This window comes from Convolutriloba macropyga, chromosome 5, assembly GCF_964194025.1.
Source record: "Convolutriloba macropyga chromosome 5, txConMacr16.3, whole genome shotgun sequence".
NCBI classification, from domain to species: Eukaryota; Metazoa; Xenacoelomorpha; order Acoela; family Convolutidae; genus Convolutriloba; species Convolutriloba macropyga.
Genome location: NC_134472.1, coordinates 57,063,289 through 57,079,875, shown reverse-complemented (window position 1 = coordinate 57,079,875; position 16,587 = coordinate 57,063,289). Strand labels below are relative to the sequence as shown.

At 34.9% G+C, this 16,587-nt stretch overlaps 1 protein-coding gene across 2 annotated transcripts; it reads right to left on the bottom strand.

Moving 5' to 3' along the window:
• Nucleotides 1-1,495: 1,495 nt before the first annotated feature.
• LOC142340119 (lactosylceramide 4-alpha-galactosyltransferase-like) lies at nt 1,496-11,661 on the bottom strand. 2 transcript variants are annotated; one of them, XM_075390568.1, is made up of 4 exons: nt 11,513-11,661; nt 10,727-11,117; nt 8,608-8,834; nt 1,496-1,925 (listed from the first exon to the last, which is right to left on the bottom strand). In XM_075390568.1, exons 2-4 carry the CDS (start codon nt 11,026-11,028, stop codon nt 1,675-1,677), a joined length of 780 nt encoding a protein of 259 aa, XP_075246683.1. In that variant the 5' UTR covers nt 11,029-11,117; nt 11,513-11,661; the 3' UTR covers nt 1,496-1,674. The 2 variants fall into 2 exon arrangements, with proteins under 2 accessions (XP_075246683.1, XP_075246682.1); XM_075390567.1 differs by having other exon boundaries at nt 10,727-11,661.
• Nucleotides 11,662-16,587: the final 4,926 nt, after the last annotated feature.

Sequence of the window (16,587 nt, the reverse complement as noted above, 5' to 3'; positions counted from 1 at the left end):
ATATCGCATTTTATTCATATTCATAAAATTTGTCGCCGTATCTTCCAGTGAATCTTATTTAAACTATTTGCTTTTTTGATTGATCTATTATTGGCTCAAGCTGTAAGTTTTGGGCCACTTAGAGAGTAACGGAACGGATCTCCACTTTAAAAAAGCTAATATTTGTAATGATGCTTATGCAAGGGTTTAATATGACGCAAACATTAAAAAAAGATGCCTCGTTGATGACAATGTTTCCCTGGAAACCTACTGCTAATTATGTTTTTTTTTATAAATGTGAGCATATATTTCAGCGGTAAGGTATGTTTGTTTTCAACAAAGCGAAAACTGATTAGCAACTGCTTTTGCAACGGGGTCCTACTTGTATTTAAACAAAAAGTTGTAAGAAATGTACAAAATTGATTAAAGAAATATATATATTTTAGTCCAATGAATTGAGTTGCCAAACTAAAAATAGAGTAAAGGCTTTTTTAGCAATTATATGCATCGTTTGATGCCAGTCCGTGGGCAACCTTTAGCGGTCAGATTGGAAAATGATCGTACTCAACAAATGGTTTTAAAAACAAAATTTTCTCACCCAGAAAACGGATAGAATTTGAAGTTCTGCTCTGCTGAGAATAGTTAAATTCAAATTATTCGGTGCCCTGAAAATTGCGGAATTAAACCTTTTTCATCATTTTAAAAAACTGAAAAACAAACTGCATGCAGAACTAACGATTTTGAAGCTATCAACACACATTTTTGGTCGAGCTGTAACTGAAATGACACAAAAGGCGGTAGAAATATTATCCATAATTTTATCCAAAAATTTTCATTTTCTGCCGTGAGCACTAAGATCAAAATTGTCTTGTTCAAAAAGGAATTTATCCGAAACAAACTTTTAAAGCAGAAACAGTGGCGGGCGGCCAATGAGATAAAATAAATAACTAAAAAGTTTAGCAAATTTATCTCCCAATGATATCACAGAGCCCATCAACAAAATTTGTTAATAAAATTTATTTTGTCGCTTGTTTCCTTATTTCCTTAAAATCCTCAAAAATTTTTGTTTTTTAAAAAACGCAATATAACTCAGTGACATATTGAACTGCTTTAAAATCTTAACTATTACAATATTTCATTTCCTCATTTGCTTTTGGAAATTAAAGGCTTTGATATCCAGTTGCTGCAAATAAGCAACTTTTAATTCTACTGTTCCATTTTGTAAGTAAAATCAACATGCCAATTCTAAAAGATTTGGAAGATGACGTCAATGACGCATCGGGAAAAACTGAAAATTAAAAAAAAATCCGTGCTATTTGAAAGTTGAGATTTCCTATACGACAACGCTTCACCCCCATACTGCTCACTCGACAACAAAATAAATGACAGAAAACAGTATAGCCACCGCATTTTTGGTAGTCAACCTACAACCCAGACCTAAATTCAATCAAATTATTCATATTACTTGAAAATATTAATATATTAAATTAAAAACCTACTCAAGACTAAAGAACGGTTTGATTAACACACGAATAACGATTAATTTGAGGTAAAAATTGTTTTTTTTAATCAATTCGGTGCATTTTAAGCGTGCTGCTAACTTTATAAAATATTCAACAAATCAAATCAAATAATTATTTAAGAAACTCATTAACCACATTAAACAGTCATTGGTTTAAGTTTTGACAGCTTTAGTTAGAACTGTTTAAGATGTACAAAAGATGCGGGGCAGTATCTTGGTCCCAAATAAGAAAAGATTTCCCGTCTAGCGTTTCCAGTGACCTCCTCGTCCCCGACTATGGAGTGAAAAATGTGAACAGCTTTTGAGCATCGCAGCAAACTCTCCCAGAATGAAGTTTCTCTCTCTGTAGATGTGAATACGTACTGATATGGTCGGAATGCGGGCTGAATGAACACAAATGGGGGCAGCAGAGACAATTCTTTAGCTGAAACAGTCAATCGGCAATTAAATTTTACCTTAAAACCTTCACTTCAATTGTGGTATGGCGGGAATGCGCTCGGTGATGGTCTAATCAGAGGTCACTTCTGTGTGGGACCTCAACATATGTCGAGTGTGATTACATTGCACTGTATCTCGCGGTGCAAAAACACCACCTGAATATTGCCAGTAAACTTTGGGGAGGGCGAAAACTGCTATTAGAACTAAAAATTACGTTTTGTTAGGTTTTCTTTGGTGAAAACGCAGAGCGACATAAGAGTTTGAATTGAGTTATTGAACAGGAGATGCAGAACTCAAGAGAGTGATTATTTTGATTTGTTATTTAAGTCAACAAAATGTGAACATTCTTCATATCAACAAAGCCGGAAGTAAACAAGCATGAAACAAGAAACTTGCTTATGAAATATTTTTAGTAAGAACGAACGTTAATAAGTTGATCTAAATAAGACGCTGAAAAAAATTGACTGCACCAAATTAGGAACTTACGTCTGACATACGCCTCCCAGGTACGAGATTAAATTTTTCATTGAAATTGCACGGCAATCAATTTTTTTTAAAATAGTGGCATATTTTATAGATATTAAATTTTGTTCCCCGGTTAAATAAAATGAACAACATACTAACTGGTTATGAAAAGCTTGTGATAATTAGCATTTTGAAATTTTTAATAGTTTTAGTGTAATTGTAGTTTGGTATCAATCTTCATTCAGTTTTCATAAATCGATCCTTCTTCATAAACGGAAAGAGAAAGGAAACCATCGCGCGTCGATTGTCGGGAACCTCGAATTAATCTGATTTGGGGGGTTCGGAAAGATAACTGTCCAGTGACTGGCGACATATTGACTTATGCAAGTGATTGTATCTCTGTGTTTTGGATCGTCGCAACGCAATTATTAAGGCTGGCGGATTTGGGATGTTTTCAATATCCCCAGATCGCCATTATCGTTTAGTTTGAGGGTCCGATTACAGTTGATATTTTCCATAGTAGTCGCACTCTTCGGACTCTGCTGCACTCGGACGCTGGACTCGAAGTACAACCCAGGTTTAGGTCCAGACCCAAATTGAGCTATGATCAGACTGGATGAAAGTCTGATCAGATGCCGTTTCAGTCTGGATAGTCTGATCATAGCTCAATTTGGGTCTGGACCTAAACCTGGGAAGTATCTACTGGTGAGCTTGATGGACCTAATTGCTGAAAAGCTGACATGCGCCTGTTTTCTGATGAAGGAAATATTATATATAATAATAAAGTGGGCGGCAGATGCTTCAATTTCCATTTGTTAAACTTGTAGGGCAGAAAAATTCTGTTTTTTGAAGTCTAAACAGAATTACTCGTTATACATTGATTTAATTGATGACTTTCCGCTAGCGAGATCTCCCTCTTTGTGATTGACTCGCTGATCACATTTCCGTTTGCGTGTGAATTCTTTAGAAAAGGCATTGATCTTTTTTGTTGAGTCGTTTTTCTCATCAGATCAGGGCCCAGTTTTCACAACATAATTTTTCAGTGAATTTCACTTTTCATCGCGCATGCCAAATTCTTCTAGATAACTGTTCCTGAATATGAGTGGTAGTTTTCCAGCTTCTTGTATTTTTAGAAATTGTTGGCTTTGTGGTGACTATTGTATTGACTATCCCGGTAAAGACCTCAAAGAGTTATACCAGAAATATTCTGGATTGTTTATTCCATTGTATTTTTCTTGCATATTTGAGTTATACAGCTTTTTTGGTCAGGAGGATTGGAGACATGCTTTCGTTGATTGAAACAATCATATTTCGTCATTAGTACAGTTTTTTTCTCTAGTATTCGCGTTGCGAGTGGCACTCAACATACCTTTCGTGACCTAACTCATCAGAAATTGGTCTCCAAGATCCAGTTGAAGTTCTTGATTTCATTACATGCTTTATGAGGAAAGTGTAATTGGTTCTCAGTTCTCTCCTTTTACGAACAAGGTTTACGCCTAACTGATTTAACAGTCAGTTTCAGGTTCATTTATGGGCATCAGCAATGCGTTGCCATTCGTATCATTCCGCATAGTCCTGGATGGCTTGTGTGGTAGTCATCAGTAAGTGCTTCCCGCAGCGCGTTTGGAACTTTTCGACAGTGAAAAAGCAACCCGACTTTAAATAAATGTCTTTCCAATAGGGCTATATATATATATATATATATATATATATATATATATATATATAAATATAAACTTATATATATATTTATATATGCATATATATATATATATATATATATATATATATATATATATATATATATACATTCATATATGGTTTAATTGCTCTTAGTCTGTCCTCGTTGTTGCTCAGGATACAATTAAGCACTTTTTTAGTACTTATTAAGTTACTGGGACGCGATCAGCGACGTAGTGAAGAAGACCTTATACGATGTTTTCCTAGATCAGTTTTCTCGGGCTATCAGTGAGTGGTAAGCTCTGTGTTGAAGATATGATTGAAGAATGTTGCTTGGGTGTTGGCGGTTGTTGCTGTGACGTTGGTGCTTCTATCAAAAGTAATCGTGTTTTGTAGTGGGTTAGATGGTTTCAAAGTTATTGAAAAGTTTTTTTTGAAATGAAAAATTCATTTTGTCCGTATGCAACTGATGCTGCACTATTTTTAGGGAAATTTTGAGGTTCTGTTAAATGTGCAAATTTTAAATTGATGTAAAAGTTTATATGTATTTGTACTGGTTTTCACTAAGCGACTGACAGATAAAAAAATTTAATATACACACTTGCGGTGCGACATTATCAATTGAGATAATTCTTTTCAAATGTGTGCCTTCTTGCGGTGTAATTTGCAAAAAACGTGTTTCTGCTGAATAGAGTGAGGGTAACTGAGATGCTAAAATTAGCTGGTTAAACTTTAGTGATGTTGCTAATACAGGAAATAGTTGCAGGTTGGCAACTAGAAATTCTGTATCGTAAGATGAGGTTTTTTAAAACTTGATGATAACGGTGACTGGCAAAATATTCGACGAGGCGCACATTCGCTTCCAGCGGTGGCTGTATTGAGAATTGCTACGGAAGAGCACGAACAACCCAGTGTGTGCGAACTATTGCATAACTTCTTCAAAAACATTTTCTTAATGATCGGAAGAAGTACTATGTGATGCTCAGCTACCTTAATTTTTTGTCTATGCAGATATTTTAAAGCACTTGACAGACCATTTCACATCTAACAATTCGAGTTCAATTTTTAAGTGGTGCATCTCGCAAAAATAGAAAAACCGAGAAACAAAGGCAATAGATTTCAACCATTTACTGTCAGTTGTTCCAGTTCAAGTCGCGTCCAGAATATGAATCATCACATTTTACAAGTGTCTCGAGAGTCGGGTTATATTGGAATATTTCTGTTGCTTTCACACTGCCTTCCCCAATATCGGCGAAATTTCAGTCCAAAAGCTTATTTCAGATTTACATAAAAAGGACAGTGCGCCGCCAGAGTTTCATGAAAATTTAATAATATAGTGTACTGATTAGAAAAATGAACGGAATTTTCCTAGTGTTTTTGACGGCTCAAGATACAAAGTTGCGGATGTTTTAATTTTGAGGTGCAAAATACCGGTTTGTGAAAATACGTTACGTAGCCAATCACTTTCTGTTTCGACAAAATGACAGTTTGGAAATTAACGTGGAAATTTAAGATGTCTAATTGTCGGAGACAGTCAGCTAAGCGTACTGTCACCTATTTGTTGAGATTTTGAATCTATCAGTGGAACACTTTTTAGCATTTGGTTTCTGTTTTGACTGAGGCTTCGTGAGACGGGAGCTATTTTAATTTTCTGATCTCTGTTTATTTTTACGACTATTTGAAAAATGGAAAATTGGCCGCAACAATTGGACAACTTTTGATATGCTCGATCAATTTTTGAGTAATCGAACATTTCACGATTCTATTATTTTTGTATCTGCTTGGAACTTTTTTCCTTTTTGATGTTTAGGCGCATTTTTGTCAAAATTCTGAGCCGCTATATGAGTATTTGATCGTTCACTTAGATATATTAGTTATGAGTTGAGGAAAAAAATTGGGACGCGTTTTTTGATGGGACATTGTGCTGTAAGATTATTTACCATATTACCTATCAGTTTTTGAGAAGGTGTTGTGTTGATTGAGAGGCCCAAATCCTTGAGGAGGTCCTGTCCGATCAATGGTTTCAATCAATTTGATTTTACTGTGGATTCGGCTTTGGGATTATTCCATTCCTTGCTTGAAAATTATGTACGAATATGTTTTAGAGAGTCGATCGGCTCGCTTAAGAAAATCCGCTGTTGAAGTCTGATTTTGTTTGTCACCCAGAACGCTTGCGTTTAGATCTCACAGTTTGCAGTGCAACTGATTTGTTAAATAATAAAGCTTGCACTACCGGAGACCATATGCAATGTGACTGGTATTTTTTTTATTGCGCGTGGCATATTAAAGGGTTCCATCTTTTGGAAGTTTTGTTGACAACAGTTACATTATTGTCATCAAAACTTCTGTCATCTGATTTGTACAATTTGTCCAAAAATCAGATTCATTAAAGTTGACGGAGTTTTCAGTTCAACTGCTTTTACCGAGTTTCCGTCGTTGGTAGATTGGGGGTGAATTTTGGACGTCAAGATCTCCTGAAGATCTTAGCGAAATGAATTGCTAATCCACATTTTTTACACTATTTGCCCAGTGCAATCTTTTTTTTTGCTAGGGGACCACATTGAGCCCCAATTTTGACAATTAGAAGTCGGAGTGCGAGAAGCTGATTTGGTTGTGATTTCTTTGAGAGCCGTTCGGACAGTTAGTAGTTCCTTTGCAATTTTATAGCGTTAAAGCTAATGAAAACTGGAGTATTGTTGTGCGCATGAATCTGGCGTTGACTCTTAAATACGATTTTCATATTTTTGGCCACTTCTAACCTTTTGCGATGTTCAATGGTTTTTTTTTTCGTAAGTTTTGACTGAATGTCGGAAAGCTTGTTTAAATTTCTGTCAGAATTGCTATGAACACGTCTTTGATAACCTTCTCCTCTTTTTTTAAAAATGAAAAAATGTGTAACAAAAAATGTTCACGAAAATATAATCAACTGTTGCACTTTCAATTGGTTGCTGAATAGAAATAGATTTTTGTCGAACGTGATGTCTCGTGGACGAAGAAAAGCTTCGTTCCGGAGTTTCCGAAAATCCAGTGTTGTGAGTTTTTTTAAATCAAAATATGAGGATTTTTACAGCTAAAAGAGGTCTGTCGTCGACTCCGATGCCTATACACACTAATGAGAATGATTTCGAATGCGCGAGTTCCCAAGGCTTGTCCCCACATAGAATTAATACTTCATTAGTTTATTGGCATTTCACAAACTGATTTGAGGATGCCCTTGACTTGTCTCCTCGTAGAAATATTCCAAAGGCAGTTCCACGTTTTTGGGTTTTGGGCCAAATAATGTATCTAAAGTGATGTTTTTCTTCTCCAGCAAAGCAAGTTTTAATTGTGTTCGTCAGTTCTCCCATCGAAGAGCGGGGTCTGATGAAGGCTCAGGCCACGAGCCTTTATTTATTAGGGTGTTCGTTTGGTGACTGCTGGCTGCGGTATGGCGTGCGTGATTATTTTACACTGTGTTTCACTGTAGGAAAGCACAATTTATGTTTTGTCAGTTAGCTCCGCGGTACGAGAATTGCCATTAGAAAAATATTGTGGTGCGTGATTACTCTGCGCTTTATTTCTCGATGCAAAATCTTTATTTGAATTTTGCCAGCGAGCTTCGCGAAAAGTTATCGCTATTTGAATGAAATTTAATTTGGTTAGTTTTCTTTGGTGGAATTGCCGAACGAGATCAGAGTTTGAATTGAACATCTGAACGTAAGATAGAAAACTGAAGAAAATGATCACTTGGTCTGTTGAACAAAATATGAACAGAATATGAACAGATATTATATCAGCAAAGCGAAAAATAAACAATGAGGAAGATGGGAAATTGGGCACTAAATTTTTCGAGTAAAATTGAAGGTTAATAATGTGAAATAAGCGTGACATCCAATAAGATTTACTGCACCAAATTCTGAACCGATGTATGACAACTTGTTTTTTTTATTGGGCACCCTTTAAACCCTCATTCCGTTCTTCTATTGCGCATCAGTACAAGCAAAGGAGAATATATATATATATATATATATATATATATATATATATATATATATATATATATATATATATATATATATATATATATATATATATATATATATCATTTTTTGAGAAGCCTTCATTTTCTATGTATATTAGAATGTCGGTATCGCCGATTTTGTTCCAGATTTAACAAAAGAAATTTTTGTTATCGTCATTTTTTTACTCTTTTTAGCATTACTTATATCAACCAACTAAGGTACTAGGCAACTGGAGTTCTAATTGAAAGACGAGACTGATGATAGTTAGAGCAAATTAAGGATCGAATACCTCGAAGCTCCAATAGGGTATAAAAAAGAGACCTAATCGATAGCAGAAAAATCGACAGCGGAAATTTTCTTAAAGCTATTTTTATCGCTTTTTTTTCTCCGCATTCTGCGTAAAATTTAACTTTCAAGAAATTGAGCGAGTTTTAGCGTTCACATTTGGATCCGTGCTATAACACAAATGCAAGAAGATGACTCTGAGTCTTGATCGGAAGCTTTTCATTTCTGAATACTTACTTTGAATAACACTCATATGTTCCGTTTTGAGAAACGACCTGGCAACTCTTCCCACCAATCCAGGTCCCACTCCGTTCCTGTGTACAACCATATCCTTGTACACTCTTCGGATTTCAGCCATTGTCTGCCAGACGAACTCGCTCCCAGCCTTGAAGTGAAATAATCCATTGTTCAGCTCATTTTTCAATTTCGCATCTTTAGGCAGTAAACAGTCGCTAGATACGTTCCTGAAAAAAACGCCGTTTACGAGAAAATTGACTGGGTCCTGTTTATCGAATGTGCGTATATAATTAAAGTTATTACAACTTCACTGTTTGTTGACTATATCAAGACATTGCTCGTTCTGAAAGTTTTTTTTGTTTTATCCGGGTTGACCAAATTTGCTTTCCACAAAAATGACCATATGGTACATGAGTTATCATAAAACGGTCCATATACGGTCAACTAAAACCATTAAAAATATTACTGTTGTGTTTTTGCTATTTCGTGAGGTACTATAAACGGTTCTTTTTACTATAAGTAAGTCTCCATAAGAAATTGTGATTCATTTTTCATCTATGCCATATCATGGACATAAACGGTTTTTTAAGGCATTGATGGGCCATATATGGACTGTTTTATGGTCATTGAAGTACCATATATGTCTTTTTTTTATTGTAATAAAGTTCAGCCTATGTATCAGTCAAACTCTATTATTTGTAACCGGTGTAAGCCTAAGTTTCCATGTGTTTCTATGTATCACCTGAGTCCATATATGAAATTTTATGGACGGTAAAGCTCGTTTTGCGGTGGTCAACCGAGGAAATCTAGCTATTAACAAGCCCATAAATGGTTCTATGCACGAGGTGTCTGAATTCCGTGCCAGATCTGGCAAGGATGTTAAAGATAAAGTAAAAAAAATGAGAGACTCCAGTGATTCTAATGACCCTTGCGTTCTTTGAGCTATGCACGAGTGTTTGCCTGGTATATGATATGTCATTTAATCATAAAGTTTGTCAAATGTAGTGCGATTTAACGGAATTCTTGAATGAAAATTGACATAAGTTTACAAGTATTGATGTATTATGGCAAGTATAATCATGCAATTCTAGAATCATGACTTGTGTCAAAAGGTTCATAATACACTATAGAATCAAAAAGCTACGTACAGCACAATTTCTGCGCTTTAAGGGTTACTTTTGCTCAAAACGTTTGATTGTCGCGAAGGTGTGAAGAAAGGCGTGAAATTGTTAAGTTTTAAACGCGATTTCATTCTCATTTTCTCCACCTACACAGAAAAGAAGGTTAAACTGCTTTGTTAATTCACTGTTTGCCAGGCTGTTGCGATTGGAAATGCCCAGTTTTGATAATCAGAAAACAAGATAACTCGGCTTAAAAATAAGATAGCAGTATCAAGACAGTATACAGTATGCATACAAACAACAGAAAAAAAATGTAACAGGCTCAGGGCGTCTCAAGCAAAGGAATTGTTCGAGTTGTTCGAAGAAACGGAAAGAGATTTCTTGGCAACATTTTGATTTTTTACAAGCAATCAGTCATCTCGTGGTGCACAAAACATCAGATGAGCGGACACTGTTTGTTGAGTGATCAGACAAGCTAAAGGGCCTAGTTCGCTTGGAATCGTTGAAAATTTACGAAAAAGAATGGCATTTTCAAAAAAATTGTCAAAAAATTCTTCGAAGAAGATGAGACTTGACTCAGATTTCCTAATTAATTTATCTGATAACTTCATAAATTGTCTGCCATGTATTAGAAAAACTAAGAGCCTAACTTCCCGTTATTAGAGAACTGGGAGTTTGCCTAACTTCCCGATTTGAACTCAAAATGTCGTCTTATTTGATGTTTGTGCAGCTTTTTAAAAATTTTCTTGGTGTACGTAGCTTTTTAGTACTATAGTGTAACTGTCATTAACTGCTCGTCAGGATTCCGAAATAATCCATTTTTAAAACCATTTAGTATCGTGAAAATGCTTAGTTAATATTTAGATACTAAAAAGATTAATTTTACTACTGATTGATTTATTGATCCTTTTATCTACTTCAATTTAGCAAGTTTGCCGCCTCAAGTAGCTACGTGCAGCATTCGTGTTAAGATGACAGTTCAACAATACCATACTTACTCTATTGGGTAAAAGTTGTCAAATGGATACACATTTTCTAGCCCTCTCAAGCTCCTAATAGTAATAACATCCAAATCAGAATAATATCCTCCGAATTTGTAGACCAATGCTTGTCTCATTAAGTCACTCAAGTGCACACTAAACCACGGTCTGCTAATCTCTCTTTGAATTCCATCTAGTGGAGTGTCTTTAAATAAATAATCCAAATCGATTCCATAAAACCCAATTTTGCTGGGGTAGTGTCTTTTGACCATATTGCACATACTAGGCCGAAGTCGCATACTGATAAACTTGGTCGACATGATGACCTTTGGTTTGAACCCTGAGTAACGAATGGCCGATTCCAATGCACAAGATTGACGACCATCGAAACCAGTCTTTCCAGAAGTTTCTAGAAAAAACATGTTCTTGTTCAGGTCGGAATCAGCTTCAGTGAATTCATTCAACATTATGTTCTCACACGGACGTCGTATCGAGGAATCCTTTATATACTGGTGGCGCAATTTGTTAAATTCACCGTTAATAGTATTGTTAAATAATTTAAATTTTGTGTTATTTGAGACTCTCAAACTCAATGTGTTGTTGAGCTTAGGAATAATGGCTTGTGAGGATATTTTTGATGAGGTAGTATGTATAACAAAAATGTTGGAACCGTGAAAGGGAAACCATTCTAATACTGTTAAGTTCACAACAGCTGCTACTACTAAAAACAAAAAGAGCTTGCGGTTTAGTATTTTAATCTCTGTAAGTCCTGTTAAAATCTGGGTGAACATGTTTTAGCATTACGTTTATTGTATAACCAGGTGAATAGCGTTCACGTTTTATCGTACAATGAATTAATAGTTAAAGACATTATGATAGATTTGTCTTTGTTTTATTTAACTCTCTTAGTCAGATTTATTTGATGCAAAAAAGAGTTGATGTACGTGAGAATCAACGCGTGACGTTTGATTTATACACCAAATGCTCCGATTAAAACTCAGACACCTATTAATACTCCAATACAGCACAGAAAATCTTATTGACCACATTTAACAACAAACTGTTCGACCAGATGCTCATTTCGATAATACTTAACAGGCAACCTGTTTAACATCGAGAAGAATCGTATACACAAATAGCCAAATTTTCGAACAATTGCCCCCCTTTTCATGGGGGGATTCTTGAATAGAACTTAAGCAAGCAGAGACGACTAATAACTTACCACGTATGCGCATACTATGCTAAACTGAATCGAATAAAATACGCTTTGCTATTTTAATTAGCCGAATTGGAAATACAATGATATACTACTCATATTCCTGGCGACAACCACTGGCAAGCCAATTTTCTACTGCTACTCGAAATTAAACGCTAAAAGGAAAATGGTCCGATAACGGCTTTAAATTTTTAAAAAAACAGAAACCAGACTGAGGTGTGCGCTCGAAATCGTCCTGAACCAGACCATTTCGAGCGCACACCTGACCTTTGTGCGCTCGAAATTACGGTCTGGAAGGTGGAATTAGAGCAATTGAGTCTGATCACAGGCGGAATCGAGCGCACTTGAGTCTGATCAAAGGCGGATTCGAGCGCACTTCGAGCGCATACAGACTGTCGAGCGCGCTTGAGTCTGATCATAAACGGCTTCGAACGCACTTCGAGCGCATAGAGACTGTCGAGAGCGCTTAAGTCCAGTCATAAACGGCTTAGAGCGCATAGGAGTCTGATCATAAACAACCTGGAGCGCAAGCGAGCTGATACATAGCTAAATTTGCGACGGAAAAATTTCTCAAGTCCAGTTAGAAAACTTTTGGGATTTTCCAGTATGTTCTGATTTTTTTACCCTCCTCCTTTTTCATTCTGGGCTGGCGTAGTTAAATAGATATAGGGATACACCAGTGACACCTCGACACGTGTTGAGATTTTCCTCGGATTCAAACAAAAGAAATCGCCAAAATCGATCAAAGCCCCTTTTGTCAATAAGCGACCACTATTTCTGTTTTGGTAGACCCTAAAATAACGGTGCTCTTTTTCTATTGAAACAACATTTCTAGACATTTGCTTGTAGACGTCAAAAAAACAGCTTGTGCAAGATTGTGCGTAGCACGGAGTGTTCCAAGATACTTCTCAAATTTGCCAAAGACTTTTCTTTGTTTTGAGAGGGAAAACTTTTTTCACTATCGGTTTTGCGAGGCTCAAATTGAACGATTTTCTGAAGTAATCTTGATAAAAAAAAATTTTAAATAGGAAAACTGAAAAAATCACAACCCTCATACTGATACAATCACAACCGATATTAAACCAATTGCAATGTGTGTTGTTCTGCTATACAAGGCAGCTTCTCAAAGAACTGATTTTCAACGAAAGCAATCAGTTGCAACGATGTCCTACTGATCAAGAAATCATCAAAAGTTAGAATTGTTGATTAAGTTTAAAAAATTGGTTTTCGTTCTGGAGAGCTTTGTTTCTCCTTATTTTACAATTAATTTCATCAGCATATTGGGATTTTTTTGATTTTTGTAGTTTAAGTCGAATAAAATGAAACACAAATAATTCTCAATACTAAGGCGTTATATCGTAGAAAAAATACAAAAGTTTTTATTTTGAAACTAAATTCTAACTTTTGTGTATATTAATTACTTTAGGCAGATCGATTATCTAACTTGATTATTTAATCGTTTTTGTGTCAATCGGAGAAAACATGTTATAATTCCAAAGTTCTATGTTACATACCAAGCAAAAGCTGAAAAGGCGGTTGCTCTCTTGAATTTGACGATAAATTTCGATTTTGATTATCCTTTTGGTGATAGTATTTTCTTGGTCAATCAACGTATTTAATCGCACAGAGCCTAAAAACGTGAGCCGACTGACGCAGCAGGAACAATCAAGAGAATATGGAATAAAAAATTAACGAAATTTTATTTTTTTCTCAACCAACTGTGTTTTCTGTTCTTCTAGTCTCAAAAATTACATATTAGGCAGTTCTGCTTAATTGCAATCAATTCAATTTTCAGATGAAATAAGAGACCTTGGTTAGAGGTTTTCATTCAGTTGCCAGAGGGCGGATTTTACAAAGTTTTGTTTGTTTTTTTTTTAAAAAAGTTTTTTGTCTTTCTATTTTCAATTCAAATAAGTTGATAAGATGGTAGTACACTTTGAATCAAAAATCATAAAATCTATAGGTTCTAAGTAGCACGCTAAATAGTTTGCCCGTGAGGCCAGAGGAACCAAAGAAGTGTTAAATCAAATATTTCAACTTCATTTGTTTCATTCCTTTTTCTCTCTAGAAGATATTACTCAAATTACAAATTAATAATAGATTAATGGTGTATAAATATTATAATAAGTTTAAAAGAAACGAGCTTTTTTTGTTTCTTATTGAGTTTTAGCGTCTATTTAATTTCCGTCTCCCTAAAATAACTTCTAAAAACTTCTTTTTTGTTTAATAGAAAATATATCGATTTGCAAAAAAAACTGAAATGTACGATAAGAGTAGAAGTCCGCGAAAATTAAAAATCTGTCATATTATTTTTCATTCTTTTGTTGTTGGACTACTTAATTTGCATTTTAAGAATTTCTCCTTGCTTTGCTTCAAGCAAAATTTTAACGAAGCAATTTTTTCATTATTAATATTTTAAGTTTTAATAGTTAGAGTCACTACTTATCTTTTTCCATTCTTGCTACGTATGTTTTCCCCCTATTTCATTTAAATTTTTAAACAATTTTTTTACCTCAATTTATTCCGATAAGGCTGTTTATCTATTTATCTCAATTTTTTCCGATAAGGCTGTTTTGAAACAACCGTATACCGGAAAACAATTCCGATTAGAGTGAAAAATAGTTGTCTATAAGATTATTACGAAGGCAGGCCGAAGAAACAAAAAAGCCCAGGTTCTCCAAATCCTCAAAGGATCTTGGCTGGTATTTAGACAAAAGGTCTGCCATATTAGAGACAATGAGGAAATAGTTAACTGGATCAACCAATTTACCAGGAAAGAAGATGAAAATAAGAACGCAAATGCAAATACAGCATTTTTGGGTCAGAGACTAACGACGAACTTTTTAATGGCATCAACTCGACATAGTGTGACCACTCCATGATCTAATTAGACAAAAGAAAAATATCAACTATGAAATATTTTTCCGCCGGACCTAAAATATTAATATTAAATGGCGCTGTTCTGCGCACGCTACTGATAACTTCCAGTTTTGTTTGTAATCGGAATTGTTTTCCGGTATACGGTCTTTTTTGTTTAATAGGAAATATATCGATTTGCAAAAAAACTGAAATGTACGATAAGAGTAGAAGTCCGCGAAAATTAAAAATCTGTCATATTATTTTTCATTCTTTTGTTGTTGGACTACTTAATTTGCATTTTAAGAATTTCTCCTTGCTTTGCTTCAAGCAAAATTTTAACGAAGCAATTTTTTCATTATTAATATTTTAAGTTTTAATAGTTAGAGTCACTACTTATCTTTTTCCATTCTTGCTACGTATGTTTTCCCCCTATTTCATTTAAATTTTTAAACAATTTTTTTACCTCAATTTATTCCGATAAGGCTGTTTATCTATTTATCTCAATTTTTTCCGATAAGGCTGTTTTGAAACAACCGTATACCGGAAAACAATTCCGATTAGAGTGAAAAATAGTTGTCTATAAGATTATTACGAAGGCAGGCCGAAGAAACAAAAAAGCCCAGGTTCTCCAAATCCTCAAAGGATCTTGGCTGGTATTTAGACAAAAGGTCTGCCATATTAGAGACAATGAGGAAATAGTTAACTGGATCAACCAATTTACCAGGAAAGAAGATGAAAATAAGAACGCAAATGCAAATACAGCATTTTTGGGTCAGAGACTAACGACGAACTTTTTAATGGCATCAACTCGACATAGTGTGACCACTCCATGATCTAATTAGACAAAAGAAAAATATCAACTATGAAATATTTTTCCGCCGGACCTAAAATATTAATATTAAATGGCGCTGTTCTGCGCACGCTACTGATAACTTCCAGTTTTGTTTGTAATCGGAATTGTTTTCCGGTATACGGTCTTTTTTGTTTAATAGGAAATATATCGATTTGCAAAAAAAACTGAAATGTACGATAAGAGTAGAAGTCCGCGAAAATTAAAAATCTGTCATATTATTTTTCATTCTTTTGTTGTTGGACTACTTAATTTGCATTTTAAGAATTTCTCCTTGCTTTGCTTCAAGCAAAATTTTAACGAAGCAATTTTTTCATTATTAATATTTTAAGTTTTAATAGTTAGAGTCACGACTTATCTTTTTCCATTCATGCTACGTATGTTTTCCCCCTGTTTCATTTAAATTTTTAAACAGCTCTTCTTTTCAATCTGCAATAAGATTTGTGGTTTTCGTAAATACAATTTCAGATTAATGTTTCCAATTCTTCTCTAGGATGCATATAAAATTAGCAAAAAATTGATCGAAGAAAAAAGGCAGGCCTCTCATATAAATCGCACGATTTTGAAAATTAAAAAGTTATGTCAAAATGATAGTAGATTTGACTTGTATGAATGCCGGTAAACCAATTATGCTCGAAATCTACCCAGGTTGAGGTCCTCGTTCAAAATGATCTATGAAAATACCCATCCAGACCATTTTTGCCCATGAAAATACCCAGGCAGACCAAAAATGCCTATGATCCAGACTTTGCCTCGTTCAAAATTTTGGTGCGCTCATGTGCTCGTTCAAGAACTCTTATGAAAAGACCCGTACAGACCAAAATGCGATATGATACAGACTTTGGCTCGTTCGATTTATGAAAAGACTCAGAAAGACCGAAAAATTTATGATCCAGACTTTGGATCGATCAATTTATGAAAAATCTGGAGCTAAGAAATACCGACAAAAATGGC